The sequence below is a fragment of the Anopheles funestus genome, chromosome 2RL (genome assembly GCF_943734845.2).
Source record: "Anopheles funestus chromosome 2RL, idAnoFuneDA-416_04, whole genome shotgun sequence".
Classification (NCBI taxonomy): Eukaryota; Metazoa; Arthropoda; class Insecta; order Diptera; family Culicidae; genus Anopheles; species Anopheles funestus.
This window is the reverse complement of record NC_064598.1, coordinates 63,316,342-63,333,023: the sequence shown is the minus strand read 5'-3', so window position 1 is coordinate 63,333,023 and position 16,682 is coordinate 63,316,342. Positions and strand designations below refer to the sequence as shown.

General features: G+C 39.0%; 2 protein-coding genes across 23 annotated transcripts in view; both read left to right on the top strand.

Moving 5' to 3' along the window:
* The window catches only part of LOC125766101 (AF4/FMR2 family member lilli), a 76,939-nt gene extending 68,958 nt beyond the window's left edge, over positions 1-7,981 (top strand). For 20 of the 21 annotated variants that reach the window (XM_049431741.1, XM_049431739.1, XM_049431740.1 and 17 more), the window contains 8 exons: positions 70-316; positions 403-1,758; positions 1,846-2,369; positions 2,494-2,574; positions 2,642-2,813; positions 2,924-3,016; positions 3,145-3,250; positions 3,340-7,981. In XM_049431741.1, coding sequence (XP_049287698.1) covers positions 70-316; positions 403-1,758; positions 1,846-2,369; positions 2,494-2,574; positions 2,642-2,813; positions 2,924-3,016; positions 3,145-3,250; positions 3,340-3,449 — 2,689 coding nt within the window. In that variant the 3' untranslated portion in view covers positions 3,450-7,981. The remainder of the gene's footprint in view (positions 1-69; positions 317-402; positions 1,759-1,845; positions 2,370-2,493; positions 2,575-2,641; positions 2,814-2,923; positions 3,017-3,144; positions 3,251-3,339) is intronic. The other variant, XM_049431738.1, reaches the window with a different exon arrangement.
* Positions 7,982-12,060: 4,079 nt separating this feature from the next.
* Positions 12,061-16,682, top strand: part of LOC125766146 (ELAV-like protein 3) — a 45,301-nt gene continuing 40,679 nt past the window's right edge. Inside the window, exons 1-2 of one of the 2 annotated variants that reach the window (XM_049431831.1) lie at positions 12,062-12,364; positions 13,217-13,491. The gene's annotated coding sequence lies outside the window, so the exon portion shown is untranslated. Of the gene's footprint in view, positions 13,492-16,682 lie in introns of both variants that reach the window. The other variant, XM_049431832.1, reaches the window with a different exon arrangement.

Genomic DNA, 16,682 nt, shown 5'->3' with positions numbered 1-16,682 from the left:
GTTATGTTGAGCCTGTGTGTGTTGTCCATTGTGTTAATATTTTTTGTTTGTCTCTTGTTTTCATTTTAGAAGGGCTTCTGCATTGTCTTCTCCGTTTCAAAGCAACGGAGGAAAAGTGACCGAAGTCACAACGAGTGGAAGCTTCTCCAAGAAAAGCCATAAACTGTCAATGAACCAGACATTAGCCCAAGAGGATGAAACCCGCGTATCGAACACCAATGGTAACAAAACTGTCGACGACGATGATGACGATGATGACGATCGCTCTGATACTCACAGCGATAGTGATAGCGATACTCCAACCAAAAAAGAGACGGTACGTATCAACGACCAGTTGTTTTATTGATACATATTAAGATAAGAACAAATTTTAATAATTTATCCGTTTTATATTCTTTTCAGCAGAAGCAAAACAAAAATAAGAAAGCGGCTCTGTTTGCTCGAGTGTTTATAAATACGGCCGCTGGTAGTGGTGGTAAGGGAAAGGGCGGTAAAGGCAAAGGCGGGAAGGGCAAAGGTCAGGTATACATTGACCATGTGGATGAGCTAAATGTGACGAAAAGCAATGGGACTTCGACGACACCAAATGCCAACAGCCAAACAGTAACGAACGCGGAGCAGCGTCGGTCAACCCAGCAGCATCTTATCGTGCCAGAGCTTTTGGGCAACGTGGAAACACCACCGAGACCTTCTTCCGAAACGGGAGAGAGTCGTCCGAACAGTCGAGCAACAGGGGTTATTGCTGCCGTCTCGCCTACGCTGGATAAGATGCTCTTCTCACATACCAGTGGTGCCTTAAGTAATAACAACCTTTCGCTTGTCTGTCGGATAGATTTGAGTCGTTTGTTGAAAATTCCACCGCCGCCAGCACAGAATCGACCACAGTCTGGGCTGCGGGCCCACGAAAGCTACAACGCACACCGCAGTGCCTCTTCCGCGCGTCAGAAGAGCAGCAGCCCTTACGATCAATTGCACGGCAAACGGCGCCGGAATTCGGTTGGCCAACAAGAGCAACACGATCGTAGTGGCAGCTCCGTGCACAGTTCCTCCTCTACCCCGAGGCTATTGGAAGATCGTGTAACGTACGGTGGAAGTGTTCCCTCCCGTATTCTTGCGGACGACTGTTCCCCGGTGTTAGAGAATGGAGGCGGTTCGTTGCGACATCGGAGTAATTCCATTAACAGTGATCATAGCGGTGCGGCTCAAAAGGCTAGGGAATATCGTGGCGGAATTGATGCAGCTTATGGAAATAATTCACCTTCAATGCACCAGCGACATAATCATCATACTACCTACACTAACCATCACCATCTTGGCAGTCAATCTGAAATCAATTCAAAAGGTGTCGAAAGCGAAAAATATGACGAAAAGTTGTTAGCTAAATCAGAAAAACTCAACTACGATGAACAGCAGCAACGCCTAAAAGAAGATAAAGCATCCTCTCTGTTGTTTGGCGGTAGCCGCGTGGGTAACGGAAAATATTCCAGCTATAGTGGCGTAATAAAACAGGAAGGCAGTGCGGGAGCAGCTCAATCCATAATCAAGCAAGAGTACAATAGAGAAGAGCTGATGGTTGACAGTAAGCTTGGAAAGCAACCGGTGGGTTCTATATTGACAAACGGTACGGCAGGAGAGGGAGAATCCATTGGCACGTTGGGTGGAAGCGGTCGGATGCGTAAACGGTCTACTAGTGCCGGAAGTAACAATACGTACAAGGAGAAGCGCCGAAAAAAGGACAAATCATCCGCAAATTTACAGGTTAGCTTCTTGCGAATACAATTTATTTGAAGAAATTGTGGCTATTTATTTTTATATTGTTATGTGTTTTTGTCCCATTATTTGCAGACTGATCAACTTGACCAACTTCCTCCGACCAATCATGACCGGTTAGATGAATGTGCTCTAGGAGCAAACTCAGGACGGACAGCACTAACGACAGAAAGGAGCTCCATCGGTGGACAGCAGCATCCGGCAGCATTGCATCACAGTAGCTCGAATCATCAAAGTCAACAGCAACAGCATCTGATATCATCAGTCAGTTCTGGCAATGGATTTGATTCAGTCAATGCACCAATTACCGACGGTAACGTTGGAACACCAGTAGAAATCCCGGTGCAGATCAAAAAGGTGTACGTGTCGTATTTCGAGCGCAGCGACGAAATACCGGAAATACGGGACCAAAGCCGTTTTCTGTCGGAAGCCAAACGATTAAAACACGCAGCTGATCGAGAGGGAGATCATTTAGCACAAGCAATGTTGTACCTGGAAGCCGTGTTGTTTTTCTTGCTCACCGGAGACACGATGGAACGGGATCCGATAACCGAGAAAGCTGCCTTCACGATGTACAAAGATACGCTTTGTTTAATTAAGTGAGTGTGTGCAGAAGAACGTGGGAATGGACAAATGCGACCAAAACGCATTATTATTCCCCACATCTAGGGTTTGTTACGATTTGTGGTATAATTTAATGAATGATTTTTATTTTATTTTTAGATTCATTTCGTCCAAATTTCGTAGTCAACTACAAAATCAAACAGTCCAGGGTAACATTCATACTAAGGTGGCCATTCTGAGGTAAGAAAAAGCTTGGGTAGCTTTACGGATTATATATGACGTCCGTACTTCTTATATACAATTGCAGTCTGCGTTGTCAGTCGTTGATCTATCTCAAGTTGTACAAGATGCGCCGACTTGAAATGAAAGAAACGGCAAAGACAATCGGCGAATTTAACCACAAAACCAGCACAGTGCCGGCAGAGTTGGCTAATGGAAACACTCCATCACCACTTTCACCAACGTCGGTTGGTTCGCAGGTAGGTTAACATTTACTATATTATCTAACAACTTTGCTTGCTATTTCCTGAGTGAGTACGAAATGCTCATAATAGAACCCATGTAATAATTTCTATTTCTGTGTTTTTAGAGTTCCGGTTACAGTTCCGGCCAGAACAACCACGTTGGATCAATACCGCCGATGAATTCGTCCCCTGCCCAATGCATTATTATGCCAATAAACGTAAGTGCAGCAGGCGTAGTAAATACAGTCCTTAAATCTTGGGCTTGAAAAAAAAAAACGCGTGGCAAATTCTCACAATCACTGTATGTTTGTTTATTTCATACGAATTTTACTATTTTCTGTAACAGGTTCACAATGCGTATCAAAAGCAGACCACATTGTTTACACACCTTTCCACTTGTCTTGATCTTTGGGAGCAAGCGGACAGCTTAGTTTCGCGAGGGAACCATGTCGGTGAGTGTGAATGGTTCAAGATGAAGCGCTTTATACTGTTTAATGTCATTTTAAGACATGCGTTGTGACTAATAATTGTTTTGTTTTAGAATTTTTCATTGAACTGGATCACGAAAATGGACCCATGACGCTGCATAGCTCACTGCACAATGTCGTAAAGTACGTGCAAGCCGGGATTCAGAAGCTTCGGCGCATGTAACATTGGGCATTGCTGGTAGAACCGGTGCAGAAGCAGCTAGAACCGTTCTAGCCAGTTTGCTATTCTTATTGACAATAATGAGCAACGATAAAACGGATGGGAACGGTGCTGGAAATATGGAAGGCAAAATAGGATATATTGTGTGTGCTTTAGCGAATCTCTCTCACACAAAACACACACACTGCAATCCATCGATCAACACTATCCCACTTTCCACCACACAGCAATGACTATGATTATGGACCAGCAATTTTTCCGTGAAACGAAGCAGAACATTCAAAAGCAATCGTCATGAGGATGCAATTCATCAGTACACCGCAAGATAGAAATTATGATCGTTAATGTGCAAAACATGGTGCTATGTCCGTCATCGGAATGATGTTCAACCGTTCGTTGCATTCACCGATTGTAAGTAAAATGAAATGTTTGCACACCGTTAGGTGTTGGTTCGTGCGTGAACTTTTGCAATCATTAAATCTAATATCCAAACACATGGGAACATTGAATGGCCGTAGAACTGTAAGCAAAAAACCGAAGCTGGTGGTGATCAGCATAAAAAACAATCAACAGCTATTGAGCAAAAGCAGCATCGTGATCGTTGGTCAAACTACATAGCTCAACTGTGTACGCTTTTGTTACTTCACAGCCGTAGAGGCAACTAACTAATCATGTTTGTTATACAAGGATCATACTAGAAGGGTGTATAGAATAATTTATATGTTGTCTTGCTTTCTCGTTGAACATAACGCTGAATAATGGATTAAGTTATGAATAAAAACAACAAAATTGTAGCAAACCATCCTGCATAGAAGATAACGAAGATTTTTGTTGTTGTTGTGGAGTCGTCTTTTACGAGTGTCTGCCATTTTAGGGAACTTTAGTGAGGGTTTGCTAAGGTATGCTACATTGGTTAATTGAATTATCAGCTTTTAAATATGCTGGTGTAGTTTGTGCTTTCTAGCGGACTGACGTTTTACTTTTGTCTCCCAAACCACGTGTATTTTGTGCTTAAATTCATCACCGGCGCTTGCATTGTAATGGTGTTCTTAGTAAGATTTACAGTAGTTCGTATAGACTGGCAAAGCCAGCATCGAACAGTGTTGGGACAATTAGTCAACAAGAGCGAAAATTTCCTACATTTTTTAAAAGGAAACATAAGGAACCTATTAGGAACTACCGATGGTCCCGTTCCTATCCGGTATGAATATTAAAACATAAATGTAGAAAGGTAGATGCTGCTGGTAGGCGAGGAAAGTGCATCATATGTTTTTTTAAATATACAATTGAAAGGTATCCAACAACAGCTACATTTAGTCAGAGAATCAATGATGAGGTGAAACAATAGCAGTAAGGCTATTTTATATGTTGTTTATAGAGTTTTTAATTATTTACATGCTTAATGCTCACATAATAAATAGCGCGACGTGTACACACGAAAGACTTATTGAAGAGACATACAAAAAGGGCAAGACTTTTAGCAAAGTACAGAGCTAGATCACAGATTAATGGTAACAAAAGGTAACACACATTGCGTAACAGTGTAGTTTAATTTATAGCAAAACCACAGCGAAGGTAACGATGGTGGCTTACATCAAAGATTATTTAAAGAAAATTTAGTCAAAAGAAAGCCAATTTGTGAGAATATCTGCCAATGTATCCCTTGCTCTTGCCCCATACCTTGTTCGATGTGGATCAATGGTTAATCGTTAACTCGTTTGTTTGCAACCTATCCGAATAATTGTGCCAATCATTGGCTTAAACAAAAAAGTGCAACACATCGCTTTATGTCAATTAGTTTTGTTTTGCCGATCAAGTTGCAAATTTTGCCGATCAAGATGCCTTGAATTATATATTTCATATTTTATTAATTTTTCTACGATTGTAACCCTAAAACACATTTTGAAGAGATTGAATTGATTCGTTTACGCTGATTGGGTAATGTGTTCGATTGAATATGCTTAACACGGTACTATGGCATCCCTTCTTAATTGTATTGAAATTGGTTCGACTTAGTTTATGCAACTTGTACAACACATTGTAATTGTTTTCAATATTAAGAAGAAAAATTTTGGAAATTGTTGCTAGTAACATAGTGATATACTTTCTCCTTCCAATCACCCACCTACTACTACAGATACAGGATAGGCGAATGATTATATGGTTTTTGGGTACATTTATGAGTTATATATAATCAGTCTAGGCAGACCTTCCACAATTGAAAAGGCACCTCAAAATGAGAAAAAAAAGAACTGCAACAGCTCAATTACTAAAATAAAGATGCCTCCAAGCCATATGAAGTTGATAATTCCGGAACCTAAACCTTACCAAATTCTGAGATTGTCAATCGTGCGGGAAATTAAAACTTGGGTATATGGGAACATTAAAAGCAAAACACGAGCACACTACGAAATATGCTTACAAAACGTTTTTATAGTTTTGTTTTATTAATGATAGGTAGTTTTGTTTTTATTTATTGTTCTTTTGTATTCATTGGCCATTTTTATTGCACAGTATAAAACAGATAATTTCGATGATTAATTACTGTTGATACCTGCTAACAAATGTTGTTACTCGTAATGCCATCTGGTTTAATGCGCCATCTTGTGATGCGTGTGAAATCTATTATTGGTTTTTGTTTCTGGGACCAATGGTTTCATATCAATAGTACTCCTCTCTCTCTATAGTACTGTATCGCTATTGAGCCTTCTCTTACTAATTAGGGTTTGCTGATTAGCAAGCCGAGTCAAAACTGTTGGGCACAAAATGATGATTTAAAGCCTATTGTTATGTAAGATCATTGAAACGGGTAGAGAGAAGCATCAGAACCTTAATACATATGACAAGCGTGAATAAAAGAATGCTTGGTTGCACTAATTCGATTGTCAGTCGTGTATAAATCCTCCGATTCCGTTACACTACCTGTGCACCCGCATCAATGACGAACCAGTTAAAAAAGCAGATTAAAAAGAGAAAGTCTTGTGAAAAGCGATCACTCATTTTATGATTTTTTTTTCAATGCCACAGTATACCAAAACACGTGTAACAAACTATTAAAGGAACAACCAACAATGCAATTCAACTACAATATTACTGGAAGCGAGTGTTCATAGAACGGGACAGTACGAATGTGGCTGGGGTAAAAGTTGAACAAGACAATGCAAAACACCTATATTCATTCACAAAGTGCAACTCAACTCAAAGCAAAAGCAACTATTGATAATTTAAGTGAGAGGAAAGCGTAAACATAACTGGTAACAGAAAACCTGCAGGCATCTTTGCACGAAACTTTTTTGCAAAGTGCTACAAACTGAAAGCATTACTAAACTAAAAGACTATAATAATGTACGAAACAAACAACACGAACCACTTAAAACCGATTCAAAGAGCAATGGCAATTAGAGCAACAAGTTCTTGTAGATGATTTCAGATTTGATGTGGTATGCTTTTCAGATGGTTGACAAACATTTGACGTAACAAAAAAACTACAAAACTATGTAACACACCACACAATAAATAGCATTACGTTTGGGACAGCCGAGGCACCCGTAAATAAAATGACATTTGAACCTGTAGCTAACATTTATAACAAGTAGAAACTGGTAAGAATGAAGCCGACAACAAATCGACTCAACAAGGAACAGAAAGTTAAATGGAACAGAAGCTTAAAGTGTATTGTGAGATACTAGATATTAGCGCTATACATCTCTATATATACACACACTTGCATACACATCGATATATAAATAACTATATATTGTATACAGAGTGGTCGACACAAATGGAGGTGACAAATTGAGTTAGAGTTATAAGACAACGTAGGGAATCAAAATTGTAAAAACAAACAAGCAACTAACTAACAAGCAAACAATGGCAAATCGCTACAGAAACACTCATCAGATATAGCCGAAAGGTAAGACTAGAGAGAACTTCTGCATTTTAAAGCAGCTGAAGCAATGTGCATACACTGAAGCAAAACATACAATGTGGAAAGTGAAGGATTGAAGGTCGATTTTAAGGAAATGATACAGCACATAAAACAACAATTGACTTAGAGTTACTATGTAAAATACGCATACAGAGAACCTAGCAGCAATGAACGAAAAGTGTCAGTAAGTCAAACTATATTCATAAGAGAGAAACTCAACAGTAAGCGAGACAAACAGCAAAACGTAACGCAAAAGCCTCATGTGGCAATATCTTGGTGTTTAAAATGCGTAAATAAACACATTTTTTCTTGTTTATCGAGCGGGTTTGCAAACATACGCTCCCAAATCTAACGCGAACAAGCGCGACAAACTAATAAAAAGGGACGAAACGGGGATGGAACTTTATTTATGGTGATAAGTGATTGATAATTAAACACAAGACGATGTGTAACAAAAGGGAGTGGGAATCATGCTTGCGTGCGTCCTTTTGAGATGAACGCAAGGACTATATAGAAAAGAAAAGAAGAAAAAAAAACAAGAAACTGAAACAAAAACACAAAATCGTAACAGAGTAGAATTGTAAATAAATTCTATATACACAAGTACTAGTATATATCATTAATATTGCTATTATTATTAATATGATTATTATATTAAAATTGATTAAAGTTATGTAGAACTTTTAGAATAAAAAAATCAGCAAAAATGAACAATAACTGAAACTTACCATTAGCTGCAACTCGTTTTCGTTACCAACATAAACTTGTAATCAAGTACATCCATTTACTGGTGAGTATCGCACTGGGATTCGTATAAAAAAGATATAATTCAAAACTTAGCTTTACAATTCAACTGTTAGATTAAAATAAATTATTGATTAAGTTGTGTGGCTTACAAAATGCGTGAAATTTTACTTCATCCAAATAATTCTCAACTGTCATTTCAAACATGTTAAAGGCGAAGCCCTACAACGGTCAAAGGGCGAAAATATGTGTGTTTTCGGGTTTTCGGGCGAAAGGTATATGTCACAACAAACAGGTATCCAATAGGAGAGAGGTTAGAAAAGTGCATGTCGTTCTTTAACTTATTTTCCGCTGATTTCGATTAAATTTACGTTTTGTTACTGTCTGAATTGTCGATTAGTGCGGTTGGCGTTTGATTTAGGTGAGTAATGAGCAATATAATGTAATGTAAAGCTGTATCCTACACTTTCACTGTTCGTTTGGCTAGTTGATTTTGTTGGTTGTTGACAGTGAGGTTTTTTCCCCATCGCCCGCGTTCGGAAAGTGTTTGCTACAAGAGAATTGTTTTCGTAAGTCTACAAGGGTGTGTGTGTAAAGGGAATAAATTTGCTGGATGATTACAATTTAACAGTTGAAAGCTGTACAAATGATTTAAAACTTACATGAAATTAAAGTAAACAATAATGCTGCTAAAGCGTCTGATTCAATACCCGTTGGGATGTTTGGATATGTGCAATGTAATTATGCCAATAGATAAGAAATTAGCGTATAAAATGATTAAATATGACTTAAAACTAATGAATGTTAATGAAACTGATTGAATTTTCAGTTTGACACGCTTGGAATATAATTTTTTAACAAAAATATGGGGAGATTGTGGTAGCGATATCGATTTCACACGACAGGAGCTGTACTAAATCCCATCCCATCTCATAGCAAGGACTGACTTTGAAAAATACACAAGACCAAGCAAATCTTGAAACATCACTTTAACGTTTTGAAAACATTGTAACATTGGATGAATCTTCAAATTTATCCAAAGGTGCAGTCAGTTTTGCCTGTATTTTAATAACTTTTCCGAAGTTAAGATACATATTGAAACCTTCGAAATGATAGCTGCCCGTTACGGATAGTTGTATATTGTTATCATAATTCATAAAGAACCCTCAGGTTTCAGCAAACCCTTGCACAGAGACAGTTACACTTTGGAGAATAAACATATTTCTATAGGGAAGATGTTAGCCTGCGAATTTGATCGACTTTTTTGGAAATATATTGTACAAGGCCAAGGCTGGACAGGATTGATACCAAAATCCATCCGGATCTTACCTCTCAGAACGGGTGATCTATCCGGCTAAGTGGTGAATTTAATTGTAGATTCTTAAATTATAAAAGATTATTATGAAAACTGGGCATTACACCAACCAGCAAAAATTTAATTAGCCTTATAATCAGATCACATCAAAACATAATAATTGCACGTATTACGAGCTATTAAATGGTAGCATATAGGGATGATTTGTCTTTTCGAGTCATATTGCACGTTTAATCGTGTAGCGTTTGTTATTACGGTACGTATCTTACATTACAAGTAGCTAGAGGAAGACATATCGTAGACATTACTTAAGAGTTGATTTCGGCTACATGAAACGAGTCGAGTTTATTAATGATAAACGTCTTAAAATGTTGTTGAACTTGTGTTCACGCCAGACTGTGATCATGCAATCATATTTACTTCAGATATAGAATGGGAAGTGCATTTTTCTTTTGTCCATAATGTCGACAACATCACAGAAATAATCAAAGTAGATCTGCATTTGTGTGATCGTAGCATCGTCCACTGGCTAAAGATCGACCATACCACAATTTTAAACCATTTACGATTTTCAAAAGAAGGCCGCACCAATTAATATCAAAAACATGATAGATCGCGAGATATCATCTGCTACAGAAGGAATTCGACCAATTTCTTTTAACGGATGGAAACTGGGGATGAGAAATGGGACAATTGTGCGAACACGATCGTGCTCTAAGAAATCGTGGCTTTTAATTTGTATTTACATATTCTTACTTTGTATTTACGTATTTTTACTTTTGAAAATAGCTGACTATTTGAGTTCTTAATGTTTGGAGCTTAATTAAGACGCTTAATTTTGGAAAATACTACTGGACATAATGAGAGTAGCAGCGAAAAAAATTGGTGATTTATAATTTAAAAGGATTAGAAATCATCATCCTTGGCAATAGTGCTCGATACAAAAAACATAATTACTACTGCCTCTCTCGCTATTAACCGTTATACCCACTTGCTTCTCAATTTCTTTACTTTATAGAATTATGTTCACTTGATTTTTACTTATTAGACGGCACGGCCGTTGACGTAGACTATCTGAAGCTGAAAACATTAGACAGCTGAAGCCGAATTGTTAACCTTAAATCAGGCATGTTTTTGAGTCGTTCTTAATTATTTCAGGACTTTCCTTGCGCCATTACACATTTTTCACGCATGATGTTTTCATGTAGTTTTTTTTTTTAAGTAATTACTTTGTATGCAAAGTAATGCTTTCGTTGTGGAGCATTTTCTTTGAAACGAGCTAAAGACTGTCGCAATTATTCTTCATTTTATCCCGACCCGGAATCTGCAACGATATTGTTTTAAACGTAACTTCAAATTCAATTGTTCTCCTGTGCGTGCAATGACCCAGCATTTGCTGTGACCTGCATTTGCCTTTTATTTGCCACCTTGCCCTGTGCTTCCGTTTTCTAGCTTCGCCAAGTACTTTATCACCACCGTCGTATTCTCCATTGACGGCGGTCGAGAACCGATGAACGGCGAAGTTGTTGAGGTGCCGAGCCAAGTACTTAAGCTTGGCCCGAAAGAGGCTAACTAACGCTGAGCAATTTCAGCATTCCTTCACCTTTACGGGCATAGGGTTTTCTCGGGCGTGGATCTCGCGAGAGTTCCACAACACAAAAAGTACATCCTTCGTTTTTCTTTTTTTTTTTTGCTTTTTCCCAGCGTCCGGCGTAACAGAAAAAGTCGGTCAAGTGACCGCACGCGCCCCATAAGCTCCCGGGAACGGCATTGATGTTTGTGGGATGCATGCACCGACGTATCGAATACATCGAGAATACCGTTCGGGAAGAGTCATCCCAGGCTAAGCTCGGATTCTTCCCGGTGCGAAGGTGTTTTTGGCTTGGGACGAAGGATGCAAACGTTAAAATAAACATGACAAGCGAACGATACCGATGAAGAATCTGGCTCAGACTTGGAAGTCCTGAAATTGGTCTCGGGTTTGGGCGCGCATGCTCTCGTATGATAAACGAGATGGCAACGAGAAATTCTCACCAGAACACACCCGGTTATCGTGCCGATTATGGGAAGATTCGGTCAACTCACAGAACTGTACTTTAATGATCATATTAACATGATCGTTAAAAAAGTTCGTCTTTTTGTAAACCTATGAAACATAGGTTCAAATAACTTTCGGAATAATACACTTAGCGACTTACTGCCGAATGATAGTGTAGTTTTGTGATGGTAGCCGGATGTATGGGAATGTGTCTTTCAAGTTGGGCGCGACAAAATTTCCCCTATTTGTGCTCCACATGGTGTCTCTCATTCCAAAGTCCTCGTGGCACTCGCAACGCACGGCACTCACAGCGGATGCTGCGATCCTTGAAGAGTTCACTAAAGGAACTTTCTCTCTCTGGTCCGCTCTGTCTCAATTGCTTTTATCACCACCGATACGTTCCTGTGCGTTTGTAGGCTCTCTTTCACGCTCCCCCTCATGAGATGATAACAAATCCATCTCTAACAATGTGGATTATGCATCTCACTTGCACCCAAATGGTGATCCGTGACAAAAGAAGAACTGCGTTTTTTTTTGGCCATCCCAGCCCTGAGATACGCGAGATTGTTGGCGAGGCCCTTTTCGATCGGGCCCGTCGTCATTTAGTTGCCGCACTCAATCGAATCAAGTTGTGTCCGTTTTTATCTCTCTGTCTCTGTATCGTCGCCACCGCCATTCATCGTCGCTACCGTCACCGTTTGCTGTTTGGCTTACCGTGCAAAAAGCAGAAAAGAATTTGGTGAAGACAAGCCAGCGTACCAGCCCCAACGTGGCCAAAAAGTGCAGCAGCATCCCACGCGACCACAGCTGTATTGGGCGTTGGGCTTGGCCCCGATTGGGAAGCAGAAAAGGGGTGGCTCCTTTATCCTTATCTCATTCCACCGCACTGTCGAGTGAGTAGTGATCCAGGAAAAAGTGTTTCCTGACGCAGCGATTTGTTATGACCTATCCGCAATCACCTTGGAGTTGCAAGATTTCCGAACCATAATTCTGCCCGTAAAGCTCCTAATACCGTCCTGTGCGTGTTGATGCGTAGAATTGGGTGGAGTAGTACCGGTTCGGGATATTTTATTTCGACTTTGTTCTTCCTTCGCACAGCCCCCTCCCAGTGGATGTGTATGTGTACGTGTGTGCGCGAATGTTAATGTGTCTGAAACGTGCCCGATTTTAGGTCACATACTATCGGCTGGTCTTGTGGATTGTTCTGCTGGACAGAGTGCTGTGTGTGTGTGTGTGTGTGTTTTTTTTTGCCCTTTTCGCTAAATCCTTCGCGTGACCTCGCCTTCAATTTTTGCCGGTGGTTAGTTGTCACCCAGTGTGCGTGAGTAAATCCGTGTCTATCACTGTGTCCGTAGGAGGGTGTATTTTTGTCTCCTATTAAGAAAAAAAAGAAACCGACCACACAGTGAAAGGTACCGATAAGAACCAGAGCGAAAAAAAATCGACATTCTAGACCAAAGTCCAAGGAGAAGGAGAAGAAGAGTATCGTTACTGATACTTTGGTGCTGAGACTAACCGGCAGGCGTTGTCCTTTCTTGTTCGTGGTCAGTCAGGTGTGTGATTTTCACTTTCCACCCTTCCAGGGGGTGTCGTTACGTTACCCAAGGTGAATAAAAAAAATTGGGTGGATCCCATTCCCATTCATGCCGAAACGGGTGCCTGTAGTGACGTACATTTGACGTTTTGGTTTGTACGAGTGCTACTTTCTCATTTCGAACGTACCCTTCTCGCTCCTCTTCTTCTAGCCGTGTAGGCCAAGCGCGGTGAAATTAGTGAAGGAATTTAAATTGTGATTCGATTGAGCTTGTCTCATTTTGTTTCCCTGGTGGACCTATATCCGGCTGTAGTGACGGCATTGTTACCGTTGCAACTTTAGGTGGAAGCTCCCCGTTTAAGTGTGGATTCTGGTGTTCCAGTTTTACGTTACACGTTTTACGAAACACGCAACTTTTAATCCATAGTGAAATATCCACCGTGATTACTCTAGCAGTGCTGTGTACGGCGTAAAGAGGCCCATTAGGTGAGCAAAATGATACTATGTTATTGTTTTATCGTATTCATTAATAATGGCTTTGTTATAATATATAAGCATATTACATTTATTCATTTTGTATTATTTTTGTTTTTATTATTATAAATTTGTTTTTGATACCATAAATCAAGTGTATTTTTCATGTTAAATTTCGTTATATGTTCAACATGCCATGTTGTCACAAAGGTCCATCGATCATTCCTCTGTATGATCCATCCATCAACTTCATTCGAAAAAATGTGAACACATGGTCAGCATCCATTTTTCTCCATCATCCAAGAAAAATTGAAGCTTGTATGAGCTTTCGTGTTATGAAAGTTGTTATGCGTTTCTGTTTGTTTCATTAGTAAGGAAAAATATTTTAACATTTCTAATATTTTTGATCTTTGTTTTTTAAATATCTTGAAAGCTCACGAAAATGGAATTTTGATATTGCATTTATCGCATGTGTCGCAAGCATCGTGCTTCCCGAAACAATGAACATCATAAAACACCATGCGTCTCCATTTAAAAATAAATTTGAAAATCTTCAATAGTTATAAGAAAACGTTTTTCCATTTTATGTTATAATCGATAACATCAATTCTGCCAAACAAGCTCAAGGATATTGTAGATATGGTTTTCTTATCCACATTTCCTGCTCTTCTTTCATTCTCACGTTTGAGACGTGTATTAAACCTAATTTGAGTTGCGTTCTTAACGGTTCTCAGGGAATGGAAAACGCTGTAAGCTTAATACGGGAAGCTCGATTCTGATCTTACTTGCGTCTGTTCCGGTGGAATGCTTGTAAGGCTTGTTAATGATGAATAAATTTAAATTAATACTTTCAAAGGGTTTTTTTTTTGTCCGCTTTGCGAAACGGTTATGCAACCGGCACCGACCCGGAACACAATTATGGAGAGCTTAGTTGTTAGGTTCTTGGTTTAGGTCTTAACGGGGCTTTTTTCCATTACACCTTGCAGTGGTGTAAGTTTTAACTTTCCTTCCGATTTTTTTTAAGTTTGTTCGTCTTCTCTCATGCAAAAATAGGCTCATCGAAAGTATGAAGGGTGATAAGCCGTATTTGCATACCATTCTGGAGACAATGTATTGAAAATAAAACTGTTAAAGGAGCAAATTTCGATTGCGATAAAAAAGGGGAAATTCGATTAGATTGGTCTGTTCGTAACAAGTTTTGCAAGAATGGTTTATATAAATTTTTCGACTTTATAAAGAAATCGCAATAATCACAATAATAATCACAATAATCACAATATCACAAGAATCACAATAATATCTTAATATTCAAACCTTTTGCTATATAATCGGCAACTCATTGGATCCGATTTCGATCATATCTTTAATTTTAAAACATTCAATTACTTCACTTCAACTCGGCCTAATTTGATTGATTGCAATGAGATGAACAAAATGATGCGATGAATACGTTTCATTACTTTATCGTCTTCAATGAACTTTAGTTGAAACCGGAGGCCCCAGGCCTCGATAATTTCGAATTGATTGCAACAGCGGCATAGCTAACAAAGGAATCGGAATGGTGTCCATCGGATTTATCAACATTTTATGTTTCCAACGTTGATCCCGCGCTTGTGCGCAGAACGAAATTTCATCCGGCCCTGAAAGTGCTGTTTTTTATATGAATTGAATTGAAATGGGAGTTTTGAATGTGACTTAGATCGTATCGTAACGGCATTACGCCGTTTGTAGGTTATGTTCTAAAAGCATGAAGGAAGATGCCGGTTTGTTTCGTTCTGCATTTTGTCTAATGTGCTAAGAACCACTATTTCTTTCATCTGCCTTTTCTTTCTTCTCTCATAAAGCAAAGAATAAGCTATAAATCTCGGCGTTTTGACGCCATTTGCTGGTATGTCCGATCTTTGGTCTAGATGGTAATTTTATGAGGTGTTTGTGTGTGATTTTTTCTTGATTCGCCTGTACTGAGGCTATATGCTAACCAGCTGTAAATTTTCTTATGATTGTTAGTCGTAGCATTCTATATTAAAATGCTTCAAAAAGAAAAATAATGCATTTGACCGAGTTTTAGAAAATAATTGATTTACTTTTATGCTTGATGATTAATTGATTTAACATACTTAATAAATACATACTTATTATTGCTTTTAAAAATAGAGATTCGATAACAACCACCAATACAGAATTTTGATAAACACAATGTCCCATGTAATGTGTGGAAATATTATTTTTAATACTGTAAGATTGTTTCCAGGTACGTTTCATATAATATGGAGAAAAGACAGATAAAATCAACTCCTCATGTTGCAGCAAATACAAACATAGTATATATTTTATATCGTCGACATAACTGCCTAGAAGTTTTTTTTTAAAGAATGAAACAAAAAACACTCAACTCTTTATTTACTTTGCATTGTATGGGAGCAATCAGTACAATCCTCGGCCTAAACTAAGAATGAGCCAAGGACGTTTTCTTGCTCTCCACTTTTTGCAACAACTTTTCGATACCGTTACACACCGGCAACAGTCTTTTTACGGAAAAATGGCTGCTGACGGGTGCTACTAAGGGTCGGCAAAATAGGAAACGACAGGAAAAGATGAATGAATTTGCCAGCAGCAGAAATGTATTAAACCCAGGTTTCGTTCTGAGACAGAAGACGTACGATGATGGTTTTGTTTGGCTAACTATGGATAAGAAAGTTCGTGAAAAAAGACAACCTATACGGATTGTGAAAAACAAAAACTGGAAGATGGAGTGCTCATTCGCAAGAATACCTTTTCTTACTTACTTTTTTGCATCATTCGTTATGTCCTTCCTTCTATCTAGCTGTTTGTATTGTAGTGGCAACCAAATATTTCAAATGTTGGTAACAACTTCATGAGAAAAATAAAATCGTACTCCTGCTTCTCCTTCCTCGTACTCTACATCCTGTATTCACGGATCGATCCTTTTATATCTTTCGTATCGCGTACGAAATATAGAGCCTCAATCGTGCCAAGTTACAATGTCGTGGTAGTAATATTTTTCCATCATAATACTCGGAAACATCGGGGCGGCCCGGTGGTGCATGTGAAAAACGGCGCCCGTCCACACGGCAAGGACCGGGTTCAAATCCCATCCGGACCGTCTCCCCGTAGCATGGACTGACTATCCTGCTACATGGTAAAATAAGTCTTGATACGGCCAGGCCGTTCTAACCGAGCAA